Consider the following 27,847-nt stretch of genomic DNA (forward strand, 5'->3'; position numbering starts at 1 on the left):
AGAGGGAGAGGGAGAGGGAGAGGGAGAGGGAGAGGGAGAGGGAGAGGGAGAGAGAGAGAACAAAAGAAAGAGAGAAAAAGAAAGAAAGAAAAAGAAAGAGAGAAAAAGAAAGAAAGAAAAAGAAAGAAAGGAAAAAGAAAGAAAGGAAAAAGAAAAAGAAAGAGGCAAGAATGCTAATGATCAATATTCCTAAGGAACACAGATGCACAAATCCTTAAAAAAATATTAGCAAACCCAATCAAATGGCACATCAAAAAAATCCTTCCCCATGACCAAGTGGGATTTGTTCCAAGGATACAAGGGTGCTTTAACATGTACAAATAAAAAAGGTGACACATTACACCTAATGCAGGACAGATATCATACGATCATCTCAACAGACACAGAGAAAGCTGCTTAGAGGACATTATGTAGTCTTATAAATTTATATTGGTGAAAATAAACCAAACGAATTACACACCTTACTAAAAAGCTGGAAAATAACACAAAACCCAGAATAAAGAAAGATATTTAAAAGCATTAAAACAGGTATCAAAGAGTTTGGAAACAAAAAAGATGTATTAAATAAATAAAAGGCTGACTAGCTGACATTCAATTGCTAAATAGTCTAAAAAAGAAAACACAAGTTAGGAAAATAAGAAGTACAGTAACTGGGGGATAATCTCAAAAGCATGAAACTGAAACGATCAAGATTCTGGTTCATTCAACTCCACATTAATACATTTTGAAACCTGAATGAAGTAGGAATATTTGTGTAGTTTACTAAAATTAATCCATGAACTCTAAAGTCTAAGTAGATTTATTTTCACCAACTAGAACCATGAAAGAGCTATCCAGTCATAATACTCCTAGGCCAAATGGTTTCTAAGAAAAATTCTTCCAAACTTCGCCACATAATCTAGGTGCCTTTTTTGGTAAGTGCTTTATGTGTGCTCACAAATAAAATGTAAATAATATGTGCTTGTTGGGAACAAAGTTATACGTATAACCTACTAATTGTATTTAAAGAAAGGAACGATGAAGCTGCTTAGACTGTATTTCTTAAGTTTAAGAAATATTTTAAATTTAAAAAGTTAAGAAACCACCACCTCATCTAACTAGTTTTCTAGGGAAAGGAATCAACACACACTGTGTTTAATGGCCTGACACCTGTGAGAAGGTAGGACCGCGAGAAATCGGAGAAATTCAAATGGAAAGAACAAGGAGGAGAGGAGATGGGAGAAAAATAGGATGCACTAGAAAGATGTCCTGGTAAAAGCTATCACAGGCCAGAATAATTAGTTTTGATTTGTGTTGCAGGAGACACTGATCCAACACTGGCTGTATTAACGTGACCAAACATATATTTCAGGGGACACACTCTCATGGCCACATGGAAATATAATGGGATGCAGGGAGTGTACGGATGCTCTGTAACAGTAGTAGCAAAAGATACCAAAACCCTACCAGGCCTAAAGCAATGATTATTAGGCTATATAGGTAAGAGAAGAAACAAAGGAATCTACAACTGTGATATATATTTTAATAATCACAAAATATTTACATTTTGTCTTTTTTATAACTGATCTAACTTGACTCTTGAAATACCCCTTCAAAATAGGAAGAACAGACACAATATCATTAATCCAAAAAATGAGAAAATTGATGATTGTAATCCCAGCACTTGGGAGGCTGAGGCAGGAGGATCACTGTGAATGAGGTCACCCTACAAAAGAGAGTTTGAGGCTAGCCTGAATGGCATAATAAGACCCTATCTCAAATTTTAAAAAAACAGAAAATTGAGAACTAAGTATGTATCAGCTCTCCTCACCTAAAAGCACAGGTTGTTCTTTCCATTAGAAAAAGCCAACAAAGCCAACCCACTCCTCAGAGGGGTGAAATAAAATATTTCAAGAAGAAACTGTAGTAGTTTTAATCAACTAATTTAACTTAATTGCTAGTCCACATGTAAGTAATTTATGGTTATTTTCAAAAGTCTTATTACCTCCAAGGCAAGTTGATTTACTTTTGAAACTGTCACTCCAGGAAACATATCACTTATAATATTTTCAAAAATTGGGACATATTCAGGAGGAAATTTTGACAAAGTAGCGTCTCTTACAGCCTCCATCACAATCAGCACTTCTTCTGCTTCAGAAAGCTTATCACTGGTATCACTTGAATGGTGGAAGGAAACATAACAAGTCAGTAAGTCAGCTCCGCTACCATTAAAGACCCTTTATACTCCTCTGTAGAGGTGGCTTCCCCACTACCTGCCCCTCTCCCTCACGGCTTGCAGCAGAACGGCGTAGTAAAGCACACTGCAGTGCAACACAATGTGGGTGAGATTGCCCAGGGCCCAGCTCCAGGGCTGGGGCCTGACTGTTCTAGGACAGTATCTGTATTATAATTCTCTAGCCACCGATTCAGGGATGGACACTGTCAGAGAAATGTTTTAGTTATAAATAATGGAAATGAATTTAGGCTAATGTAAATTTTTTTTTTAATAAAATGATTCACTGAAAATCTCCAGGAAGACCAGAATGAGGCTTGCAGGCTCTGCAGCTTGGAACAATGACCAAAATCATGTTACAGAACTGTTCTTGTGCAAACACAGCTGTGGCCCTCCACGGTCCATAGCATAGTGCCTGTCACACTAACATGTGCTTGATGTTAGCACCAAAAGAGCTCACTACCTCTGCTATTCCTGGCAAGTGCTGTCACTCATACCATTCTTTCGTGGGTAGCAATACTGGGATTGAACCTCAGGACTGTCACACTGAGCTACTTTCCCAACTCTTTATAGAACAGGGTCTCGCTAAGTCACTCAATTGTCCAGGGTGGGTTTGAACTTGTAATCCTCCTGTCACAGCCTCCCCAAATGGCAGGATTATAGGCATATGCCACCACACCTAACTCATGGGCTCTATGAGAGGTATAGTGATGAAAAAAGATTAAAAAAAGAAAAAACAAGATTTTATGTACAAAAGTGTCGTCCAATCCTCTTTTCTATTGATTTCTGAAATTTTTCATCAGGGCATTTATAGGTTTTTGTTGTTGTTGTTTTGTTTTGTTTTTGGTTTTGGGTTTGATTTTTCTTTTGGAGTACTGAGGACCTAACCTCAAAGTTACTTAAATGTGTGGAGAACAACCTATCCAATGACAGCAGAATATTCAGAACAGCCCAGTCACATCTAGATTGGTGGAAAGTAGCCTTTAAAAGAGGTTTCTGGAGACATGTGCAAACTGAAGTGGTTACGGATTTCTTGCAAATTAAGGAAGTTATACACACAGAATTAGACCTGGAAGACAGAAGATGTTAATCCCTAAAAAAACAAAAGTTGAAAGAAATACCCAGACCTCCTAATGAGGCTCTGGTTGTTACTAACTACTTTTGCAAGAAGAGGGCCTAGTGCTTCTAAGTAAATTTAGGCTGCCCAACCAGGAGCTGGCCACAGTCAGGTCTGAGCAATGCAAGCAGCTTGCAGAGCAGATAAAATGGAAATAAATTCAGGATTTCTGGTAGGAGGAACGGGAGTTTTTGGGGAAGAACAACCCTAATCTAATGCAGGACTCCCACAAAATCTGATGTCAAGAGACTCTAAATGCAAAACCCCAAAGAAGTTACAGGGAAATGTGAAGTCCCCCCGAGAAACATGCGTTATCCAAGTAAAATGCCTTGGAGAGCCTAATGTATTAGCTTTCCCAATGCTGGAAGAAAAAACTTGGCTGTTCTACTGTCTTGTATTTCTTTGCTGAAAGAAACTGTCAGTGAGTCCTTGGTTGATCAGCATTGCATGTCTATATCTGTTTTCATGAGAAACCACTTTGAAGATATCAATATGTAATACAACAAGCATTGTTAATTCCCTACCACTCTGTTTGTAACTCCGTACTGTCTGTACTGTTCCTTTCCTATTTTGTAAAATGTTGTCTGTCTGTTAATATTTTCCTCCTTTTATTTTTAAAAGAAAAAAAAAAGAAAAAACTTGGCATGCACAACCTAAGGGAAAAGAGGTTTCTGTCCGCAGTCAGCAAGCTTTAAAGCCAAAAAAGGCATGGTGAGAGGGCATGGCTGAAGAATACTGCTTAATTCATGGCAGCCAGAAAGCAGAGACAGGAGGACCTGGGGACAAGAATACACCCAGTAACCTGCCTCTTCCAACTGAGCCCCATCTCTGAGGAGCAGTCAGCACAGAACTCATCAAGGACTCAAGGATACAATCTGAGTATTGTATCCCCATGATCCAATCACCTTCCCAAAGCATCACCCTGGGGGACATTAGATATCTAAATCATAACCTTCCACTCCTGGCCTCCAAAAAGCTAATGTCCATCTCATTTTATAAAGTGTATTTAATCCATCTCTAAGAATTGCAAAGATCTTAATAGTTTCAACATTACTGGAAAGACAAGTCCAGTCTCCTGCAGTCTCAGGACCTGGGCAAAATGTAGCATGGTTGGCCTCTCTAGTCCAGTTTCCAATAGTCCGTCCCCAACTTAGACCTCCTGAGCCTGGCCATTACTCTTTGAATTTCTATGAGCGTTCTGGTCTTCTGAGCTCTGACCAGAATTATCCATCAGACTCTGCTTACAGCTTTCTACAGCTTCTCTAGCTAGATTAGTACATCTAGTCTCATACAGTCAAGGACAGTTTGAACTGTGATTCAGTGAAGTCTGACTTCAAAAGTCATGTTTTTACCACTCCACTGTTGAAATAGGAGGTTTACATTGGATCACAACTGTGTCATTATGTTTCTCTGGGAATAATGTTTTTGTTTTGAGTGACTTTTAGCAGAAAGAGTCCAATATTAAAAGAAAAGGACCACACAAAGAAGAAAAAATTTCAGACTTCTCTGTTGGGAATAACTATGACCTTTTAATATTTTTCCTCAAGACAAAGCTTCCTTTATTAAGATGTTGATCAAGGATGACCAGTATTTATTTGAAGGGAAGAGTGTTAGGTACAGACAACAGCCCAAATGCCCATCAACCAATGAATGGATAAAGATGTGGTTTTTTTTAATACAGTGGAATACTATTCTGCCATAAAGGATAAGCTTGAGACATTTCTAGCTAAATGGATGCACCTTGGGTCCAGGCTCTTAAGTGAAATAAATCAGACACATGTTTAAATACAGCACTGTTTCCCTGGTATGAGAAACCAAAAGTGTAAATAAAGATCAAAATGTGTAATAGATATTGGGAAATGAAAAGAAAATGCTCAAATAGGGAGGGGACTCTCCAGATCTAAAGACAACCACTGTTATGTGCAAGTATCTTTTAATCCTAGTTTTTCATTTGTCTTTTGAATTCATATATCTTTTGATTATTTATAAATCTTTTTATTTATTTATTTATTTATTTTTATTTTAAAGATAAAAGGAGGGAAACATTAACAGACATACAACATATCACAAGCACAATACAGACAATACAGAGTTACAAACAAAGTGGTAGGGAATTAACAATGGTGGTTGTATTACATATTGATATCTTCAAAGTGGCTTCTCATGAAAACAGATATAGACATGCAATACTGGTCAACCAAAGACTCATTGACAGTTTCTTTCAGCATAGAAATAGAAGACAGAAGAACAACCATGTTATCTATCCTGTTTATTTATTTATTTATTTATTTTTTATTTTAAAGATAAAAGGAGGGAAACATTAACTATAAATCTTTTTTTGTGTGGCTTCTGGATATAAAGTCTTACTTTTAAGACTTCTGTACTCCAAGAATATAAAAGACATTCTGTTTCTTCAACTATTATGTTTCATATTTTTTAACATTTAAATTTTCTGATCCGTTAAGCGTTTATCTCATAAATGATGTGGACCATGGTTCCAACTTGACCTTCATCCAGGTAAGTGGTTACTTTTCTCAGCATCAGATTAACTAAAGGATCTATTCTTGTCCCCAGGTATATGATGTACTAAATACCCACTACATATAATCCTATTCCTGGACTTCATATTGTTTCAACAGTTTGCCTCTACTCATGACCTAGCACTACAGTATTTTAATTCAGTTTTTAGCATGTCTTCATACTTAGGATATTTTCCTTTCACTGCTCTTTTTAATATTTTTTTAAGCTGGTTTTATTTTTCTATATGAACTTTAGGATCAGCCTGTCTAAAAACAAATAAATCTTTTGGTATTTCTAATGAAGATTTCCATTCATAAATTAACATTTAAAATATTTCAATCTTTATAATGTTAAGTTCTTTAAGATGTCATGATGATGGTGTATTATTTCAGTTATCTATATTTTCATTTCTGCCTTTTGGCTGTGTTATAGTTTTGCTACATTTCTCAGGTGGGTAGAGTTATCCTTTGGTATCCAGTGGAACTGATTCCAGGACCACACAAATACCAAACTCTGTAGATATTCCAGTCCCTTATGTAAAATAACATATCACTTGCACATAAACTATGCACATCCTCCCATATACTTTAAATAATCTCTACATGACTTATAATACTTCATTCAATGTAAATGCTATGTAAATAGTTGCTATTCTGCATTGTTCTGGAGATAATAACAAGAAAAAAAGCCTGTACATTGTAAACAGACAAAATTTTTCTTCTCAAATATTTTTAATCTATGCTTGGTTGAATCTCTGGATGTGGAACATGTGGATATAGACAACTGACTGTATGTTCATAGAAGTTCTGTATTTTTCATGAAATTACTGTTCCTCTAACTGAGGTATTCTATTTCACTATATCTTTTATTATATAAAGGTGAAACATTTTTTCTTTAAAGAATAGGCTCTACTGGGGAAAGTCATTCAGTGACTTTGTGTACTTTTTCTTTCTCTTCTTTCAGTCTTAAGTAACTTCTGCCACAGTTTACTATGCTCTCTGCTTCAACTTTTACCATTACTTAAAAGTTCTACAGATTATTTTCCCAGTGGTACATGACTCCTTTCGATCTAACATTAATTTCAAAGTACAACTAACCATTTAAACTCCTGTTTCTTCTTTCCAGCCATTACTAAAACCATCTTCAATGACCTCAAGCCAAAATCATGAGCCTATCAAAATTAAAATACTTGAATTATTCAAGGCTGAAGAACCTCAAGGAAATTATAGAAATAATACTAATTTCTCATCATTTATGCTATGAAATAGCAACATGAATCCAAGAAACCTCAAATTTGAGGTTTCTACTCTGATTACTTTCATTTCTCACACAAATTTGTTCTCTTAAATGTCCATTTTCTTTTTTGGTAAGGTCTCATTAAATTGCCAAGCTGAACTCATTGTCCTACCTCTTAACCTCTTGAGTAGCTGGGTCTACAGATGTGTGCTGCTGTGACAGCAAGTCTCTATTTTTATTTTTTAAAAAAGAAAAATAACAAAGACAATGGTATAAAATTTCAATACAAGATTGCAGGACAGTAACAATGGTTAGTACATTGTATACTGTTATCTTCAAAGTAGTTCATATTACAAGATATAGGTACGAAAAATTGATCAAATAATACAGGCATAAATCTTTCCTTTCAATGGGCCAATAGCAACTAGTATAACTATCTGATATATACATATATATATATATTTTTTTTCTTTTCCCTTCCTTTTCTCCTTTCCCCCATTTCAGTTTCTCTTTCCTTTTAAGCAGTTTATTCCCATTTCACAATATCTACTGTACATTTCTGCAAGTCTTTCTTTAAAGAAGAGTAACAAGTGTTAAGAACTATCAATATCAGGGCTGGTCTGAAGTAGAAAGAGGAACTGAAAAAATATTGAAAACAGCACTTTGAAGAAAATGTGATTAGCTATCCAAGCCATGGGTTAGGAACAAATACTCATATCCCAGAATAATTATCAAATTGTGGTATTCAAATCAGTAGTATCTGTAACACTTTGAGAACGTCTTGAAAATGTGTTGGAAATGCAAATACAGTACCCCAGTTCCACATCAGATACACAAAATTAGGGACCTGAAGTAAGGCCTAGCACCTACGTTCCAATATGTCCTCTGAATTAAATTTTGATGTACAATAAAGTTTGAGAACATTTCTCTAGATGCTAACTTCCTTGTACAGAGAAAGCAATCTACAATTTGAAATGAGATCATTTTTATACAATCACCTTTAAATATTTTGAGAAAAGCAGTTCCTTACCTGTTGTGACAGCTGTTTGCTAGCTAATTCATAAAGGCAAGCTAGTTTTCCAGAGAGTGGTTTTGCAGATTTGAAACCAAATGAAAATAGTATTATTTCTGCAATCATTTGACAGTGTGGCACCACCATTGCCACTGGGCGAAACAAAGATTTTAAGTTTCTTGGGAGCTCTACTCGACCTCCATATCTTAAAAGGAAAAGAAAAACAACAAAACCCTATGACTTTACAAATTAGCACCACATCATATACTTTTACCCTAAATAATTCTATTGCCTTTCTAGGTGACCCTTATCTGAAAACTACAAGATGGTTTTTGTTGTAACTTTTATTTCATGGAGCAACCTGGCTTATCACATTTTCTTTCCATGTCTAAGCCCACAATTCACCTCACATCATCACCTCTGATTTCCTGGATTAAAGCAGCATTCAATCAGATATTTAATGAACCAGCCCAACTTTTACTCCTCGTAACCACTGCATTCTTACTCTCCTGTCTTTCCCATCAGCTTTTCTTCCTATGTCTTCTTTGTGACAAACTGATGACTTTTCCTTTTCTTTCTGGACATTCAAGAAGTAAAAATGTCCCTTGTGAGTGAGGTCTCACACACATGAGTAAATGCAGAGCTATTATGAAGTGGCTGGTCATAATTAGTGTGAATAGTAGGGTGATTGCAGAGGAGTGTGGAGATACCAGATAACTCCATTAGTAAGACTTAAGGATTTTGGTCTATGTCCACTCCCACCACATTCACTGATACATACCCAGGATTCATGGTGATAAACACTGCGCAAGACATATTGATAGAAAGTTCTTTTCCGTCCAGTACAAACCTATAAGACATTAGTCTTTATTGAAACTATAGTTACTAGGCCAAAGTACATTAAAATCACAAGTAGCAACTTTCTTAAGGCTGTATGATTTGTGTGTGTGTGTGTGTGTGTGTGTGTGTGTGTGTGTGTTCCTAGGGATTGATTTCAGTGCCTTGTGCATGCCAGGTAAGCACTGTACCACTGAGCTATATCCCAGCCCAGTTATATGACACTTAAACACAAACAGAACATACTAGAAAAATAATGATAAAATAGAAGAGCCTTGTTTTGAGCCAAAGTTGTGACCCTTGCTGGGATTGAGATATATTTGATCATGTTTAAATGACTTTGCGGGACTAAGGCTAGAAGGTACTTGTGTCAATGAGTTGATTTACAAAAGGAACCTGGAGAGACTCAAAGAACAATTGAGCTCTGCTTGGAGACTGCACCAAGAGAGCACATAGAATTTCTGCTTCAGCATGGAACATAGTACACTTCCCAAGTTTTCCCCTTCTCTGGTTAAAAAAACTCTGGGACCACTGTGATAAAAGGCCCTTGGCACAACATCAGTGTCCTGTAGTTGGCACTGGTGGTATAGGCAATGACCAAAGACAGTGGTCAAAATACAAGAAAAAGGACAACTGGGATAGAATCTGTGGAAGCCCTGGACATAAATCGAGAAAAGTCTACAGAGGCTGAATATGGGTGAAGAATGGGTGAAATGTGGTTTACTGTGACTTCCAGCCCTAACCATAGACTCGTGTGGGCTGCTAACACTAGCTTTAACAGTTTGAAGAGAATCCACGAGAAATCAAACAAGTTAGTGCCTCTTATCCATATTTGGGATAACAGAAATTTTGAAAGCACAAATCCATTTGTGTTCAAAAAGTAAATAATGTGGTTCCTTCAATTTATTGAAGAGAAAAAATAGAATCCTACCGGTATTATTAAATGGTAGTGACCCCAACGTGTGACTGGTTATTGCAGTTTTTCAGTAAAAGCACCTTCATCAGTGTAATAAAATAGGGTGATGTGGCCTTTTTTTAAAAAAGGATGCAGATTAATAATAAAAAAGGAACATTCGGTTTCTTTAAATGCAAATGAAAAGACAAGAACATTTACGATGGAAAAAACTTAAAAGTGGGAAATCCCATAATCACCCCACACGTGGTGATGACCCCATAACCACCCGACGGGGCGGCTGTCCCCGACAGTCTGGCGCCCGCAGCCACCTGGCGGAACGGCTATCCCGCGCCGCCTTCAGCGCCAGCATCTGAGCAGCCAGGGCCGCGAGGACCTCCGTGCCCAGGCGGTTCAACTCGTCCAGGCAGCACCAGGCGCCCGACTGCGCCAGCCCGTACACGAACCGGCCCACAATCTGAAGGAAGAAAAAAGATTACAGACTGGTTACACTCCTGCCAGGACATTAACCTGTGCGTTTCCTCCCACTGTCATCACCCTATTGTCACCCCCGCATCCCCTCCCCGTGACCCTGCAGGCACACGACCACCCTCCGGCCTATGCCACAGCAGTGCGTACGCGGGCGTAACGCGCGAGAGTACAAGTGCCCTCCTCGCGCGCAGGCGCAGCCCAGCCGGCCCACGGGAAACCGGAAGCCGGAAGCCGGAAGTCGGACGGGTTTCCGAGCGAGACCTGAATGGGCGGGTCTGAAGACCGGGGAGGGGGTTCCGGGTCAGACCCGTTGGGCTCCTTCGTGCAGCGGCCGCTGTGGTCTTGAGATCTACTGGTCTGTGAATGTCAGCAACAAAACAGACGGTGAATGCTGCAGACCACCTCGGAGCGGACTCGAGGGCTGAGACAGCTAGACGCCTGCCAGGGAGCGAAGCCCTTCCTCCCCAGGCCGCAGGAGAGCAGAGCTAGTCTTTTAAAACTTAACGTTTCCACGGTGGGATGGAGGGAGGGAGGCAAAAAACATGCACACCAAGGGGCAGGGCGGGGATGCAGCTCTGGTGGAGACCTGTCTCAGCTCAAAGCCTGGGCTCAATTCCCAGCACCGCAAAACCCACTAAATTAGTTTTGAAACTTGAGTTCAAGGTGTAACAGACAGACACAGATGCACATGAAATTGTAATAAACATTTTTGGGTGTTATGCCAGGACAAAACTGGCATAAACTTGCAAGTACTGTTTATGTAAACTCACTTTTTTGTTTTAATCATAGTAGTCTCAATGATATTAATGATTTCCTTCTCATTAAGTAAATATATAGGGTGAGGACTTAAATTTATATTAATGAACAGTATTCTTATGTTTCTATTCCATATACGGTTTTGTTTAAAAAGAATCTCACTGTTGGAAACTTTGAAAACCATTGCTTTAAAGAGTTCAGTTGAACTAAAATAAAAATACAGGTGTATAAGTGTTTTAAGTTTCTATTACATTCTATTTTACAATATTTTAATAGAATAGTATTTATAGTTCTAGTTGAGTGTGGAGGTTCCGGCCTATAATCCCAGCACTCCAGTGGCTGAGGCAGGAGGATTGCAGCAAGTTGGAGGCCAGCCTGAACCACATAGCAAGACCCTGTCTCCAAAAAAAAAAGAAGTATAAGGTCTTCAATACATAATATCTCTAAGATATTTTCATTCTTCAGTGATGTTTTATGTGTACAGTAATTTTTCCTGAGTATGTATGTTTTACCTTATAGTCCAGATCTTCAAAACAATTGAAGACTACACAATGTTTACCTAAAGCCTGAGAAACAAAAATATTGTTTTAATACATTTCTTGAATTAGAACACATAATACTAAAAACTCCCAAAGTGATAAAATGTCTTTATTAAATGTTTGAGAAAAAATTTGCAATATATTTGAATTAGATAGCAAATTTAGAGATTCACATAATTCAATAGTGTAAATGTACAAGGCTGTTAGAATATATAGTAGTTGATTAGTTTACACACCCCCATCAAGATCATGCTTACACAGGTCTACAAATACAAAAGAAAACATGCTAGTGTCACAACCTATGCCTTCTACTTTTAGTTACTACTTCTCTCACACAAACACACAGGGTGATGTTAACTCTTCACACGTTAGTTCACAGAGTAATATTCCAAGTGAATGCAAAGCAGGTGTTTGGCATATTGAGATCCCAGGTCCTCACATAATAGGCCTTCAAAAAACTGATGAGCTGTATGAACTAACAAATGTGTTTGTTAATTATAGTAAACATCTTAACAGCAGGAATGATGTAAATCTGAGATAACATTAAAATTTGTGTGACAAAAATAAAAAAATTTCTCTTCTGGATTTGGAAGCTACTTACTTTTGCTAGATCTTTAACAGTCTCCGTTTTTCCTACACCAGCGGGGCCAGCAGTACAGCCTCCCAGGTTCCAGTTCAGTGCTCTTGTAAGAGTAAGCCAGCATCGGTCCGTAAGAGGAGTGATGACCAGCCTGGGGGTACAGCCTAAGTACTCATAGCCGTAAGTGAAGCTAACATCTCCTTGAGACACATAACACAATCTCTGTTTTTCATTCCATTTATATTGCAAGTGTCTGAAAGCAATATTTAAATGCTTATATTGTTTGAGTAAAATTATTTTCACATGCAGAAACAAGATTAGAAACAGCATTGATGAGAAAACAAAAATCAAAATATAAAAATAAATGAAAATTAATATAAAATTCACCAATGTGTGTGTTAGATATGAAATTTTAAAACTCAGGCAACCAAAAGCCTACAAGCAAGTGCTTTGCTGTGCTGTGGTACTTTGGTGTGATGTCAACCCCAGGGGAGAACCTATACAGGAATCATCCCTGTGGAGTTTACTGTAGTTTCCAAAAACAGTGTGATTGGAGACATTGTTCATTATAATCTAGATCCTTGTTTTGGGAGGACTGGAGACAAATGTTATTTAAATATAAAAAAATTTGAATTTGGGAGAAATTGGTTTGTATTTATCCTGTGGACACTGTAAATTATGTAGCCAATGATAATTTTTCTCCTCTTATGGCTTTGAACTAAATCTCTAATCCACTTCATGGTATGCATTCTTTTTTTTTTTTTTTATCTTTTTGAGACAGGGTCTCGCTATGCAGTTCAAGCTGGCCTTAAGCTCCCTTCTTTGTAGCCCACACTGGTCTCAAACTCACAATGATCCTCCTGCCTCTGCCTCCCAAGTGGTAAGATTACAGGCGTGCGCCACCACGCCTGGCATGGATGGCAGTGACTATTTTATTACTTCATTGGTGCTAACTCATTTCTCAAATAAGCACACATTAAAGAATATTTTTGAATGAATTTTACATTGGACTCTTAACAATATCAGAAAAATGTTATGGGAATATCATCCTTGTACATCTTTAATAGTTTAGTGCTATTCTGATGTGTGGTCCAAGTGGAGAAAGGCCCAGCCCAGAGTTGCTAAAAGCCTCCACTGACACAGCTTCACCTCTGTTTGCATTTCTGTCTCTTTCTTTATAACACCATATGGTCATTTGTATATCCTTATTATAAAACCTTGAAACTCTTTTGGGAACAAGAGGACATATTATGAAGAAATCTTTAAAAATAAGTAAATTTTCAAGATAAAATTTGAAACAAAATTTTGACATTTTTAAGCTACCATTGACATTTTTAAGCTTGTAATTTGTACGTCTTAGATGAGAAAGCATAAAACTATAAGCAAAAAAAAAAAAAAAAAAAACAACAACAGAGAAAACCTTTAAAAATTAATTTAAAAATTTGAAACTTTATATTTACTGTTTAGAATCTTATGTTTAATCTCCTTTTCTTACCCAAGACAGTAGTTTTCTTTTTTTGTGCTTTCATATTTGACTGCTTGACACTAGGTGGGAGGAAGGGAGTTTCTGGGTTGGGGAGTTGGCTGGAAATGTACTTGGATTTGTTTCTCCAACCTGGTCTATCTCAGAACCGACAGCACAAAGGGAAAAGAACAGTCATGAGGCAAACCTCTCATTACCCCTGAAAACTGTTTCTGGCTGAGTAGCGCAAGAAAAGTTGCAACTACAGAGGAGCACAATTAGGAGAGAAAGGAGAAAGAAAGATGAAGGCAAGAACAGTAGAAAAGAATAAGCATAAGAAAATAGTGCTCCAGTTGATGCAGTTTGCTTAGAATCTCAACAAATTCCTGAAAAGTAAAATTTGAGTTTGACAGTATGAGGTAGAGAATCAATTTATTTGATGTAAATGTTTGTGAGAAGTTACTCTACGTAGTTATAGCTTAGGTCTACCTACCTTGTCCATTCAAAATCCTCTGCATTGAAGATATTTTTAAGTAGTAAATCTTTCACAATGTCTCTGCAGTGGACATAAAGGGTAAGCAAGGCACCGAGCACAGTTTTTGTCCGAGAATTATTAGTATTCAGCACAACCAGCTCTGAAGCTGCTTCTAGATGACCCAGCACAGTGGTGTGAACTTTTCCTAGCTCTTCTTTTGAATGAGAACTCACAAAACTTTTGATGCAGTCATTGTAAAACATGATCTGGCTCTGAGAAAAGTAAAGTATATATATATATTATATATACTCTGAGAAAAGTAAAGTATATATATATTATATATATATAATATATATAATATATATATTATTTATATATATACACACACACACATTTTATTTTAAAATATTTTCATGAAGTCTATGTGATATCAATGTGATACACCTAGAATATCTTGTCTGTAATTGTATTTTTTAGAAAATTTATATAACTTCTATTTTTTGATCCATCTTTTCACATTCACCCTCCCCATAGATACCACAGCTGTGTTAAAAAGGCAACTGGATAAAGGTTACATTGATGGAAGTTACAGGAGGGCAGGATATCTGGAAAGCTTGTAGTGTGTTCTGGCCTGTACAGTTGAGTGAACTATGGTTCCAGTCCCTCACTAAGATAGGACCTATTAGAGGAAGAGCAAGCTGTGGGATGAAAGGACATAATAAATTCATTTGGGGGATATAATGAATTTGAAGTGCCTAAAGTAGGGTTATAAAGTTATGCATATGGGCATAATTAGCATAGATGCAGTATCATAGTGAGATTTTTCCAGAGCAAGGTAAGACAGTACAGGACTAGAAACCTGGTATATAAATCAGCATTCTTGACTGCATGCCACAGAAACTGATGCTGACATTCATAGAGGATATTGTAGTCTCACAATTAGCAGGTTACAGGAAACTGGAAACTGAGGCTTGGGAAATGGGCAGGTGCAAGAGTCTGGGATAGGCAGCAGGAGCCATAGTCAGGGTTGAGTCTCAGTAGAATTTGTACTGCTGCCCTTCAGACACTTATTCCAGGTTCACAGCCTCAAGTGCGCATGCTCATTGTAAGGGTGACTGTGAACCAGATTTTTAAAATTTTTCATTTGTTTATTCATAGAGGCATTACTAATAACCATATCCTGGATAAATCCATATTGGAATTATCTTAGTGGCCAATGCATACAGACATCTTCTGTCTCCAATCCCTCAAAGGTGTCTTTTTATTTCCATTCACAGACAGCTCCTACTCATGTAACATATGCATAAATACAAGAGTTATAAATTGTATCCCAAGATGAGAAATTAGCAGCAGGAAGAGCAGACATGGGAAACTTTGGCAAAAGTACATTTGCTGACTGACTTTAGATGGGAGGAAGTTGTTGTCTACCTTAAAAGTATTTCTGGAAATTAGAGTACAAGGTTGTTAATGGTTTAAACCTAAGCTGTCCTCCAAAACTCTTCTTGTTCAGAGGTATGGCTTTCCACAGGTGACTGGATCAGGTGGACTCTAATCTCATCAATGGTCCACTGATGAGAACATAATCTGATGGTATTATTGGCAAGTGATGGAGATAGAAGGAGGGTCCTAATTGAAGGGAGTGGATTATAGGAGTGGGACCTCTGGAGCTACATCTTGTCCTTAACCCCTTCCTCTCTGGCTGTTTCTCCTTCTGCCTGCCTTCTGGCTTGAGGTGAGCAACATTCCTCTGCTCCACCCTTCTGCCATGATGTTTTTGCCTGGGAGCCAGCCAAGCATGGACCGAAGCCTCTAAAACTGTGAACCAATAAACTTCTCCACCTCTAAGATCTGTCCCCAGGATTTGGTCACAGCAATAGAAAGCTAACACAAGGTGCTTATTGTTAAACATATTTGGAGCACCGGCACCTGGGGAGATCTTTTCTTAGTATAGCAGAGTGTCTGTTCTTCCTTCGCTTATTTGAATTTCTGTTAAATCAGAGAAATGTGATCGGCTCCTTATACTCTTCTCACCTTTGTAAGCAACAGTTTAAACAACTCCTTCAGCTTGAGATCTGAGATTCATCCAGTCAGGGGGACATGGAAGGAGACCAAGGAGATTTGACCAGCATAATTTGTGTCTACAATCCCAGATTACCTTGCCAAAGACTTGAAAATTATTGTGGGTCAAGGCAGAGTAAAAAGATATGAAGTTATTTTCACATGGAATAGAGAATTACAAGTCAAGTACGCTTAAAAATACCTGATAATGGTAGGTTGTGGCAGTATGATTTCTACCTTCATCACTCCAGAAAAGCCAATGTCTTCAAGGTTGACATTGACACCCATAAATTTACACATAAAATAGTTTTCAGATCTGTTTAGAACCTTTAAAATTAGGACTACTCTCCTTTTTATGACCACTTAATTTTTAGAGAAAAATCAAACAATAGAGTCCTTTGTTAGCCAGGCATGGTGGTGCATGCCTCTAATCCCAGCATTCAGGAGGGTGAGGCAGGAGGATCACCATAAGTTTGAGGCTAGCCTGGGCTATGTAATGAGTTCAAGGCCATCCTGAACTACATAGCATGAGCCTGTCTAAAAACAAAAACAACAGCACAAAGAGTCCTTTTTTTCTCTGTTGACTTCCATGGCAACTGCATAGTTTTTTTTCTTCCTAGCCACTTTTTTTAGTCCTCTTTATGGGTACTCTTTCTTTTGCCTGTTCCTTAAATGCTGATGTTTCTTGGGGTCTTATCTCTCTTCTTGTTTTATACATTCTTCTGGGGAAGTTTCACCACTCCTCTGGCTTAAACATCTTAAAAAAAAACAAAGACCCTACCAAGTTTTGGCTTCTTGACCTCAAACTTCTTTTATTTCCCTTCACCTTCACCTTTGCTAGTGCAATAATTAGCACTAGCAAATATGCATTTATTGAGCAGAATAATGGATTCTTTAAAGGTATCCATGTCTTAATTCCCAGAACCTGTGAATATGCTACTGTACATGGAAAAAAGGGACTTTACAGATATTATTAAATAAAGATTCTTGATATGGAAGGGTCATTCTGGATTGTCTGAATGGCCCCAGTGTGATCATATTTGTTTTAGCTTTCTCCTCATTGAGACACAATATCCGACACCCACAATTTAAGGGAGCAGTTTCATTTGGTTTACGGTTTGGAGGATTCAGTCCAGGGTTATCTAGCTCTCAGGCAGAAACATCATAATGCAAGGGATGGCAGAGGCATGCTGTTTTCCTCATGTTAACCAGGAAGCAGAGACCAAAGGGAGGAGCCAGGAGAGGAGATTTACTCTCCAAAGGAATGCCCCCATGACACACCTCTGCCAAACAGGCCTGGTCTTCTTTTTTTTTTGGTTTTTCTCCGGTACCGGGAACTGAACTCACGACCTTGCGCTTGCCAGGCAGGCGCTTTTGCCGCTGAGCTAAATCCCCAGCCCAGGCCTGGTCTTCTAACAGCACATTTAGCTATGAACTCATCAGTGGATATTGCCCCCATGATCAGATTGTCTTCCAAATATCTAAAGATGTGATGTATGAATATATGGTAGTTTAGAGGGCCAGTTTAGATCTAAACCAGAACATATAAGATTGGAGAATTTTTTCCACCTGTTGGAAGAGGGAGCTATGACTGCAGGAGAAGTATCAGAGAGGTGCAACATTGTTAGCTTTGAAGATAGAGGAAGAGGCCAGAGCCAAGGAATGCTGGAAAAGGCTAGGAAATGGATTCTCCCCAAGACCCTTAAGGAAGAAACAGCCCAAATGTACACACTTCTACTGGACTACATACATGAAAACAGCATTGACTTACCACTGTGAGTACTACTTGTCCTGGGTGAGACATCACCCATAGGGGAAAGATCTGGTACTTCCAGTCTTCAATCCCTTGAATCATAAATCTATAAACAAAAATATCACATTATTCATAGCTAATCATTAATTGGGACCATTTAATGATCAAGTATGACAAGGCCATGGGGGTTTTTACTTTCAGATCTCTTACTGTTTTCTAATTTAGGCATATGTGTGATGTCAGATTTGCCAAGGGTCTAATCTTTGCATAGTGTACATTACTTAAATTGCGCTTTAATATTATGTATGTTTTTATGATGAAGCCATTGAATTTCAGGCATGGTGAAAGTATGTTAAATTAGAAGACACATTGGTTTTGAATTACAAATACTATCAATGGCAAAATGTGTACTTAAAATACTCTCTGCAAAATGAAATAGTGGGCTAAAATTGCCAGATGAATTTTAATAGTAATGTCTTGCATTTAGTTTAAAATTAGCTACAATGAGAGGATAAAATTTATGAAATATATTGAGACAGGTTTATGTAAGATCAAAGTTCATATTGTCAACAGTATATATTTGGGTATTATGGCATTTTTCTCCACAGAAATTTTTAAGTTTCTGTATAGTGGAATTGATTAATCTTTTGATTTAAATTTCTGTTCTATTGATATATTTTATAAATCCTCAACACTGGATTTTATTATTTTGTAATATTGAAATGGCCTTGTTTTTATATACTAATCTTAAATTCATTTAGAATTCATTTGAACACTTGAAATGAAGCATTGATTCTTTCAAATTTTATTGTGATTGCAAATCATATCTATTATAACTATTTTTTATTTACCATTTGTGTTGAAGTTAAACATGTAGACTTTTTTCTTGTCATTATTCTCTAAATAATACAGTGTGATACCTACTTATATGTCATTTATGTTGTATTAGTTAAGTCATAAGGAGGTGACTTAAGTTCTTGGGAGGATGTGTATGGGTTCTATACAAAAACAACACTGTTTTATTTCAGGAATTTGATCATCTGGATTTTGGGGTGGGAGAGGGGGTGTGTCCTGGACCAAATCCTCAGTGGGTATTTTTTTTGGTGGTGCTGGGGATCGAACCCAGGGCCTTGTACATGCAAGGCAAGAGCCACATCCCCAGCCTTCAGTGGATACTGAAATGCACCTTTCATCAATTAAAGTGACTTCATTTTTAAAGCACCTTTTGTTTTTTTATTTTATTCTCAAATGTAGTTTTTGTTTGCAGTACCATGAAATACTTTTACAGCTTTTATTCATAACTTCCATTACATTGCTGTATCTCTCAATAAATTGTTAAATTTCTTTGAACAAAACCTTTGCATTGAAATGTCATTTCATTCATATTTATGATATTTATTTTAGGTTTTATTTAGTTGTTTGCTTTTGCCTTTTTTTTTTTCTAATGTGGGATCAAACCCAGGGCCTTGCACATACTAGGCAAGTGTTTTACCACTGGGCTGTCTCCCAACCCTGTACTTTTTATTTTAATAATTATTTTGTTTTGTGTTTATACACAAAAACACATCCAAGCACACTATATTTCCTCCAGGGTTTCAGAAATATTTTTTCTGCTTTCTATAGACCATCAGGAGAAACTGGGTCAAGATTCCTAACTTAACAACCACCCTATCATCATCCTTCAGATGATAAAGATATATAGAAAAAATATATGTACTGGAAAAGACAGTGTGCTTCAGGTATGAAAAGCTTGAAAAATTTTTAGTAGGTGGAAACCAAATTCAAATCTAATTACTGAAAGAATGATGGAGAAACAAACAAACAAACAACAACAACAAGAAACTAATGGCACTGCTAACTCAAGTGAATGGGAGCCCAGAGCCAACCTTCAGGATAATTAAGTGGCACTACCAGTATGGCCCTCTCTCTACCAATACCCTGATTCCCATGCTGAGCTGTGGATAGCCATGCAGTTAAGATCCAGAGAAGTGCTTGGTGGAGAGCTCCTAGAGTAAAGGTTTGGCACTGGAGAGAGAAGCAGAGTAGATCCTTGAAATTGCTCTGGGTATCTTAAAACACTACAGAAAAGAAAGAAAGGATAGGGAAAAACTGGAATGTAGAAGGAATGAAGTTGTTACGGTTTGTGTCTGAATGTCCTCCCAAAGCCTCATGAAGTCATGGGGAAGGCTTCTAGAGGTATGACTGATTCATGGTCCACTGTTGGAATTATGGATGTGATTGCTAGTTTGCATACAATGTAAAGGAGGGAAAGAGGCTGCTTGCTGCTGCTGTTTCCCCCTTTTGCTCTTGTTGCTTGTGCTGTTTTTTCCACCACCATGAGCAGTTGCCCTCGGCCATGTGCCACCTTGCCTTGGAGCCAGCTGAGTATGGACTGAAACCTCCACAAACTGTGAGGGAAATAAACCCTTCCTTCCTTAATTCTGCATGTCAGGTATTTTGTCTCAGTAACAAGGGAAAAGTAACCAAGACAGAAGTAAAGGAAGCTGACCCTAGCACTGGAACTAGAAGCTCAGTGACAGGTGACAGGTAGTTTGCAATCTCCGAGAGAGGGAAAGGAGCTTCCATGCACTAAGTGACAAGCTGCTCACATGCCTTCTACATATGTGTGTGCCACAGGCCCACTGCGATCACTGCAGGCAGGCTGTTGGATTTAGAAACTAACATTTGCTTATAGGAGAAGGAAGAGGAATACACCAGTTCTACATGAGCAGTCAAAAATGACCAAATAGTCTAGAAAAACTTGTACCATAAAAAAGAGCACAAATACCTACCAGGAAAAACACTAAAATGAAGAAGTAATATCAGCAATATATATATATCAGCAAATATATATCAGCAAGTATATATTATCTATATCTATAATCAATTTTGACCTTCCTCTGAGGCACTCTTTAAGGTTTTATGTTAAGTACAATTCCTCTTTACTCAAAAACTCACCTTTTTCTTATGAAGAGATACTTTTGGTAATATTTTGGGGAGCCAGAATTCAACAAAATAAATTTGAATTTAGCTTAGAATACATTCTATTATCAGCTAAACTAACATTCAAGTATGAGGGCAAAATAATAGCATGTGCCACCCAAAGATGCATCCTGAAAAAAATGGCTTAAAGATACATACAGCAAATGAAAATAAACTTTAAGATATGGAACCTATAAAATAGTAATAAATGAAAACTGGGTGTGGTGGTGCACACCTGTAATCCCAGCACTCGGGAGGCTGAAGCAGGAGGATTGTTGTGAGTTCGAGGCCAGCCTGGGCTACAAAGTGAGCTCAAGGCCAGCCTGAACAGCACAGCAAGACCCTGTCTCAAAAAGACAAAACAAAACAAAACAAACCAGTAATAAAATTTAATAAACCTTGATAATTACTGACCCATAAAAAGAAAACGAACAGAAATCTACAATAAAATGCTAAACAATTTCAATATGGAGGTGGTGATGGGAAGGAATTATTAAGTGAAGAATGCTACTGGAAGACAAATTGCAGATATTTATTAAGTATACTAACTGTATAGGTTTCAATACAAATGTTTCACTGGGTATTCAAATTTTCATAGTACTCGCTAGAAAAAATGTAACTGATACAACTATGACAAAAGACAACGAATCCAACATCAGTAAATGAGAAAAGCCCACACCAAAGTATGTTTATTACAAAATATGCAGTATGGTGGCAAGAATGAGTCCAGTGAAAATAATCAGCGTAATTGTTAAAAAGACAGTATTTCAGTCACTACGCTGGCAGGAAGCAGCAGGTTCAAAAGGTTCCTTAGAGTTAGCAAAGGGACTACTAGTGGAGATGAGGACAAGATTAAGGAAAGCAGATGGTGAAGCACTAAGGTCTAGTGTGGGGGAAGCCTAACGGAGCAATGACTGACAGCAGCATCCCTGGACCTGGCCCCTCAGGAAAGGAGCTACACAAAGAGCTGCAGCTTTAGGTCCAGAAGGCACATCCTGCTCCACTCTAAGGAGGCACAGGGGAGCTGCACATTGCCTTACAGCAAAGTGGAAGGCAGAGGACAAAGAAATCTAGGTCATAAAATCCAGGGACATGAGCATCCTGAATACACACAAGACAGAAAAAAGCAGAGAAGGAACTTCTGAGCAAGCAATGACAGCACTGACAGAAACACCTTATATTTTTAAAAAATTAGAATTAATTTTGCTGGGCGTGGTGGCACATGCCTGTAATCCCAGCACTCAGGAGGCTGAGGCAGGAGGATCGTTTTGAGTTTGAGACCAGCCTAGGCCACAAAGTGAGCTCAAGGCCAGCCTGAACTGCATAGTGAGACCCTGTCTCAGACAAAAAACAAAACAAAACATAAAATTAACTTTATACAAACATACATGCCACCAAAATGTTAAACAAAACATGATACAAATGTTTGTGATCAAAGAAACAGGTATGATAATAGCATTTGAGCATTCAATGCTTAAAATAGCATTTAAGTTAAAAACTGGCATAAAACTAATGACTCTGACTAAATGTGCACTATATTAAGAAGGTTTATGTATAGCTACATATGGAAATATGACAGGTGTTAAAATAGTGAGAAGTTGGAAGATACAAAAGTTAATTGTTTAATAGGTTTCTAAGAAATAAATCAAGTGGAGCAAAAAATGAAGAAGAAAGTCAAGCAAAGTTCGACATCAGGAAATTATAAATGTAGCTAAACTAGATTTGATTTTTCTCAGTACATAAAAACTTGCTGTAATTAAACACATACCTATCATTATAAAAACCACACAAACAAGCAAGCAGGAGCTACATGGCAGCAGAGAAGGCCACAGTCATCCCTGTCCCACAGACTCACCAAACAGACTTGTGCACAGCAGATAAAAGTGGAGAAAATATCCACACCAAAATGGGACGGGGGAGACACACAGATTCCTGATTCTAGCACAGCATCTTATAATCAGGAAGGAATCTGGAGCTTCCAGCTTCTTCCTGAGGACAGAAGGTTTGGACAAGGTAGAGAGTACAACAACTTTTCTGGTCTTACCCAGGGGGTTTGGCCCTCGAATCACTTGGAAGCAGCGGGGACTCAGCACTAGAGTTTCCCTGAAGCATAAATAACAATCAGGTGTTTTTCTTTAATAAAAATTATTCCATAATTGTATTTAACAGCAAAAATCTGCCTTTTTCTTTTTTTGTTATTAAGTTTACTGGTGCAATTTACATATACATAATTATGATACTCATCATAGGGAACCTGATAGATCTTCATTTCTCTTTCCTCCCCCAGACTCTCCCTTCCCTTTCACCCTTCTTCCCCTCCTTATTTGCAGAGCATCTTTTTCTAGTTTTTTCTTTTCCCTTCTTTCCCTCTCGCCCAGTTCCCCTTTCCTTTTGAACAATTTCTTTCTATTTCACAATATCTATTATACATTTTGGTTCTTATTTCCACAGGTGGTTTTGACCAAGTGAGCATTCCTGGGGCTGTAGCCACCATTGGAATCAGTTCAGCTTCCACCTCTCCCTTCACAATTTTCCAGCAGCTTCTGGGGCTACTGAGTAGCCAGCATCTCAGAACCAACAGGCAGTCCTCATGCCTGAAAGAGAGGGAGATCATTCTTCATGCTCTCTTTTCTGACTGGCTACTGTGGAAACTTCAGGGCTACAGATTCTTCCTGAAGGAGTTGTGAGACCTTTCAAACCTAACAGGAGGGTGATTACTCCTGGAACTGCTTTCTCTAGCTTGCTCCAGTAATAAACAGATTTACAGACTTTTACAGCCCAACAGATACAACATTTACAGATCCCAACTTTTACAACCTCCACCTGAAGGACTGGTTTTTAAGTCACTTGGTTCTCAGAGTTCACAAGGCTCTGAATTCCAAGATATTCCTAGATGACAGACAACAAAAGGTGACTTTTAAACATGCACACTTTCAATAATTGAACTGGGGATATAGTTCAGCAGCGCAGTACCTGCCTGGCAAGCACAAGGTCCTGAGTTCGATTCCCAGGACCAAAAAATAATAATAAATTGAACTAAAAATTCAATATATGTGGTGGATTGATAACTGGTGGCCAACTTGTAACACCCTGCTGAACTGAATCAGTGTGGTGCTAGATGTGGAAGGCCCACCTGAGGATTGTTGCCAACAAAATGAAAAGGAGAGCTGGAGAAGGAGAGGAGCTGTTGGGTGCTATTGTTCTCCCGGGCTGTTGGTTCTCCTGGAGGAGCCTGTCATGCTGGCTTTCCTGATATGAACTCAGCTATTCTCATCATCAGAGGAGCTCAGGACCTCGTTGCTGTGAATGGCTGCAGTTCACTTTGGGGGAGCTTACTTTGAGCATCACTTCCTGGCTCCAGAGGGGAAGACGGTACACTGTTCAGTCTCTTGGAGAAGCTTGTCACACTGGCTTTCCTGATACGGACATGGCTGTTTCTCATCATTAGAGGAGCTCAGGATCTTGTTGTCACTGAGGATGGTTGTGGTACTTTTCTGGGGAGCTCTGGTCTTTACTTTGTGTGTCGCTTCCTGGCTCCAGTGCAGATCCCTCAGCCTGTTAGCACAGCTTTGGCTGGCACAGACTTTCTAGCTTCCACCACTGACCTTTGGGCCTTCCCAGCACAGATCCATGAAACAGACTTGCATGAGGCATTGTCATGGGCTTTAGGTCTCCAGCTGGACTCAAGTAGGACATTGCTGTGGGATCCAGGCCCTCAGCTGGATTCTTTGGATCTTTAGTGTGAGGACTGATTTCCTGAACCCTCTTTGTATATGACTCTTTGGGTGACTATTATAGAATAATCCTATAAATTATGTGTCCTGTGTTAAATTTTTCCCCTTGCAAACCCTGACTACAACAATACAGGACTTAACAGCAGACTAGCTGGAGTAGCAGAAAGGAATAATAAACTTGAAGACAGATCATTGTAAATTATTCAATCAGAGGATCAAAATGAAAATAAGTGAAGATATATTGCAGGACTTGCACAATAGCATAAGTGGAATAATCTATGCATTATTGATGTACCAGAAGGAGAACAGAGAAAAGGGGGCAAAGGAATATTTAAAGAATTAATAGCCAAAAATTTCCCAGGCTGGGGAAAGAAAACAGAAATCTAGATCCAGGAAATCCAATGAATATCAGATAAAATGAATCCAGTAAACCCTCAGCAAAATAAATAAGCAAACTATCAAAAGCTAAAGTCACAGAGAAAATTTTGAAGGCAGCAAGGGAGAAGTGACTTGTTACATACAAGGGTACTACCATAAAACAATCAATGGATTTGTTAGCAGGCCAAAAAGGAGTGAGATACTGTATTCTAAAAACTAAAAGCAAAAAAAAAAAAGAAAACCTGCTAAACTAAGAATATGCCTGCCATTTCTGTACTCCAGAAATGAATGGAACATAACCTCTCAATTAAGAGCTAAGGGAGGGGCTGGGGATTTAGCTCAGTGGCACAGTGTCTGCCTGGCAAGCACAAGGTCATGAGTTCGATTCCTGGTACCAGAAAAAAACCAAGCGCTAAAGGAATCTACCAGCACTAGACATTTCTGGCAAGAAATGTTAAGAGGGGCTCTCCAAGATGAGAGAAAAGACACAAATCATTAACATAACACATGAAAACATAAAACTTACTGGTAAAAATAAGTGCATGGTCAAATTCAAAATATACCCTAATAGTCTATGTAAATAGATGTTACCTCTATTATGAAGGTTGAAGGAAAATTGTTAAAAACAACTGTAGTTACAATAATTTGTTAATATATTCAAATTATAGAAAGATAAATGGTGACAGTGCAACATAAAATGTGAGAATGGAGTAAAAGTGTAGAATTATTTTATGCAATGAAATCTTAAGCTTGTTATGGATAAAGATATCTTGGATATGTCTGCTGGTTATCACAAAGCCAATGTAGTAGACACATAGAAAGTAAAATGAAAAGATCCAAAGTATATTGTCACAGAAAAGTATCACAACCCCAAGGAAGACAGCTAGAAAGGAAGAAAGGAACTAAATATTTGCAAAACAACCAGAAAAAAGTTTTCAAATGGTAATAAGTTCTTACCTAATAATAGCCACGAATGGACTACACTGTCCAACAAGAGACCTAGAAAGGCTGAATTGACCTTTTAAAAAACCTACTCAAAGAGTCACATCACTGTTGAGCACACACAGATACTATAAAATGAGACAAAAGGGTCCTGACATAATGATAAAAGGCTAAGTTAAACAGAGGCTATAACAATTATGATTATGTGTTTAGTTTTGGAGAACCTAAACGTATAAAGCAGATACTAAGAGATCTAAAGGGAGAGAGAGACTATGTACAGTAATAGAGAGGGATTTCAGTTCCCCACTTTCAACAATGGATACACCATCAAGAAAGTCATTAAGGGAACATTGGAGGTGAACTGTGTTTTAGACCAAATAGAAGTGTACATTACATTCTAAGAACAACAGAATACACATTCTTCTCAAGTATATATGGAGTGTTATCCAAGAGATATCATATATGGATTAGTTTAATTTTTGTTACTATAATGAAACAGCATAAGCAACTAACTTTATGAAAAAAGAGTTTCATTGATCTTACAGTTTTGAAGGATAGAAGCTCAAGCAGCATAGTACTCGCTCTGGTGGGGGTACTCATAGACAGCAGGAGCCTTGTGGGAGAAAGAGATCACATCTTGAAACAGGAAGCCAGAGAGAAATTCAGGGGCCAGGTTTACGTATAAGCAGCTTGCTCTCACAAGTGTTCAGGGGTCCAACAGGAGCTATTTTGAAACCTTCTGAGGGAAGCTTCCCCAATGACATAAGAACATTTTAGTAGGCCCTACCTCTTCTTCTTCCCTTTTTTCTTTTCTTGTCCTTTCTATTCTTTTCCTTTTCCTTTTCCTCTTTCTTTTTATTTAGGCAGGACCTCATGAGATTGCTCAGATGGCCTGGACTTTGAATTCTTCTGTCTCTTGGCTCCCACATAGAAGGATTACACGTATATGCCACCACACCTGGCTAAGGCCCATCATTTCAAGGCTCAATCACCTCTCACACTAACATATGGGGAGGAAGATTTCAATCCATAAACCTTTAAAGGACACATTCAAACTATATTCAATCCCTAGCAACACATTAGGCAATAGACTAAGTCTGGAAAAGTTAAAGAAAATTGAAATTTAATATAAAGTATCTCTTCTGACACAATGGCATGAAATTAGCAATAAAGGAAGAAATGTTGAAAAATTTGCATTTAGTAGAAATTAAACTATCTCCTCCTGAACAATTAGTGGACCCATGAAGAAATTAAAAGAGAAATTTAAAAATATATGAAGAGAAAAATGGAATAAACCATACCAAGCTCATGGAATGCAGTCAAACCAGTTCTAAGAGGGAAGTTTATAGAAATAAATGTCTATATCAATAAAGAAGTATTCCAAATGAAGTATCCCAAAAGCATTCTCAAGGAATGAGAGAAAAACAAACCAAGCTCCAAGTCAATAGAAAGAAAAACATAATAAAGATTAGAACATAAATAAATGAAGTAGAGATAGAAAGACAATAGAGAAGATCCATAGAACTAATTATTGTTTCTTTGAGAAGATAGCCAACAAACCATAAGCCACACTAACCAAGAAGAGAAGGCTCAAATAAATAAAATCAGAAAAAGAGGATATACTAACTGATACCAGAGAAATACAAAGGATTATAATTGTATAACCTAGAACAAATGGATAATTATTCTTTATGTGAAGTCTTATGTTGTACACGCTGGTCCTGAAATCGTTGGCTCAAGCAATCTTCCTGCCTAAGCATCCTGAATAGTTTGCAAAGGCTACCATGCCTGACTGGACAAATTCTTACACACATATAACCTATGAAGACTGAACCACTATGAAGCAGAAAATCTAAATATACCAATTATG

The 27,847-nt window shown here is 37.9% G+C and overlaps 1 protein-coding gene across 16 annotated transcripts in view; it reads right to left on the reverse strand.

Annotated features, from left to right (window-relative positions):
* Positions 1-27,847, reverse strand: part of Dnah14 (dynein, axonemal, heavy chain 14) — a 317,770-nt gene that overhangs the window by 181,267 nt on the left and 108,656 nt on the right. For 14 of the 16 annotated variants that reach the window (XM_013507038.1, XM_013507034.1, XM_013507036.1 and 11 more), the window contains 9 exons: positions 17,960-18,047; positions 14,149-14,402; positions 12,215-12,446; positions 11,587-11,640; positions 10,159-10,304; positions 8,879-8,947; positions 8,116-8,302; positions 6,947-7,020; positions 1,985-2,156 (listed from right to left, as the gene is read on the reverse strand). In XM_013507038.1, the coding sequence (XP_013362492.1) occupies positions 1,985-2,156; positions 6,947-7,020; positions 8,116-8,302; positions 8,879-8,947; positions 10,159-10,304; positions 11,587-11,640; positions 12,215-12,446; positions 14,149-14,402; positions 17,960-18,047 (1,276 nt within the window). The remainder of the gene's footprint in view (positions 1-1,984; positions 2,157-6,946; positions 7,021-8,115; positions 8,303-8,878; positions 8,948-10,158; positions 10,305-11,586; positions 11,641-12,214; positions 12,447-14,148; positions 14,403-17,959; positions 18,048-27,847) is intronic. The other 2 variants (XM_013507035.1, XM_013507040.1) reach the window with 2 other exon arrangements.

Source organism: Chinchilla lanigera, unplaced genomic scaffold (assembly GCF_000276665.1).
Source record: "Chinchilla lanigera isolate Chin_1 unplaced genomic scaffold, ChiLan1.0 scaffold00119, whole genome shotgun sequence".
Classification (NCBI taxonomy): domain Eukaryota; kingdom Metazoa; phylum Chordata; class Mammalia; order Rodentia; family Chinchillidae; genus Chinchilla; species Chinchilla lanigera.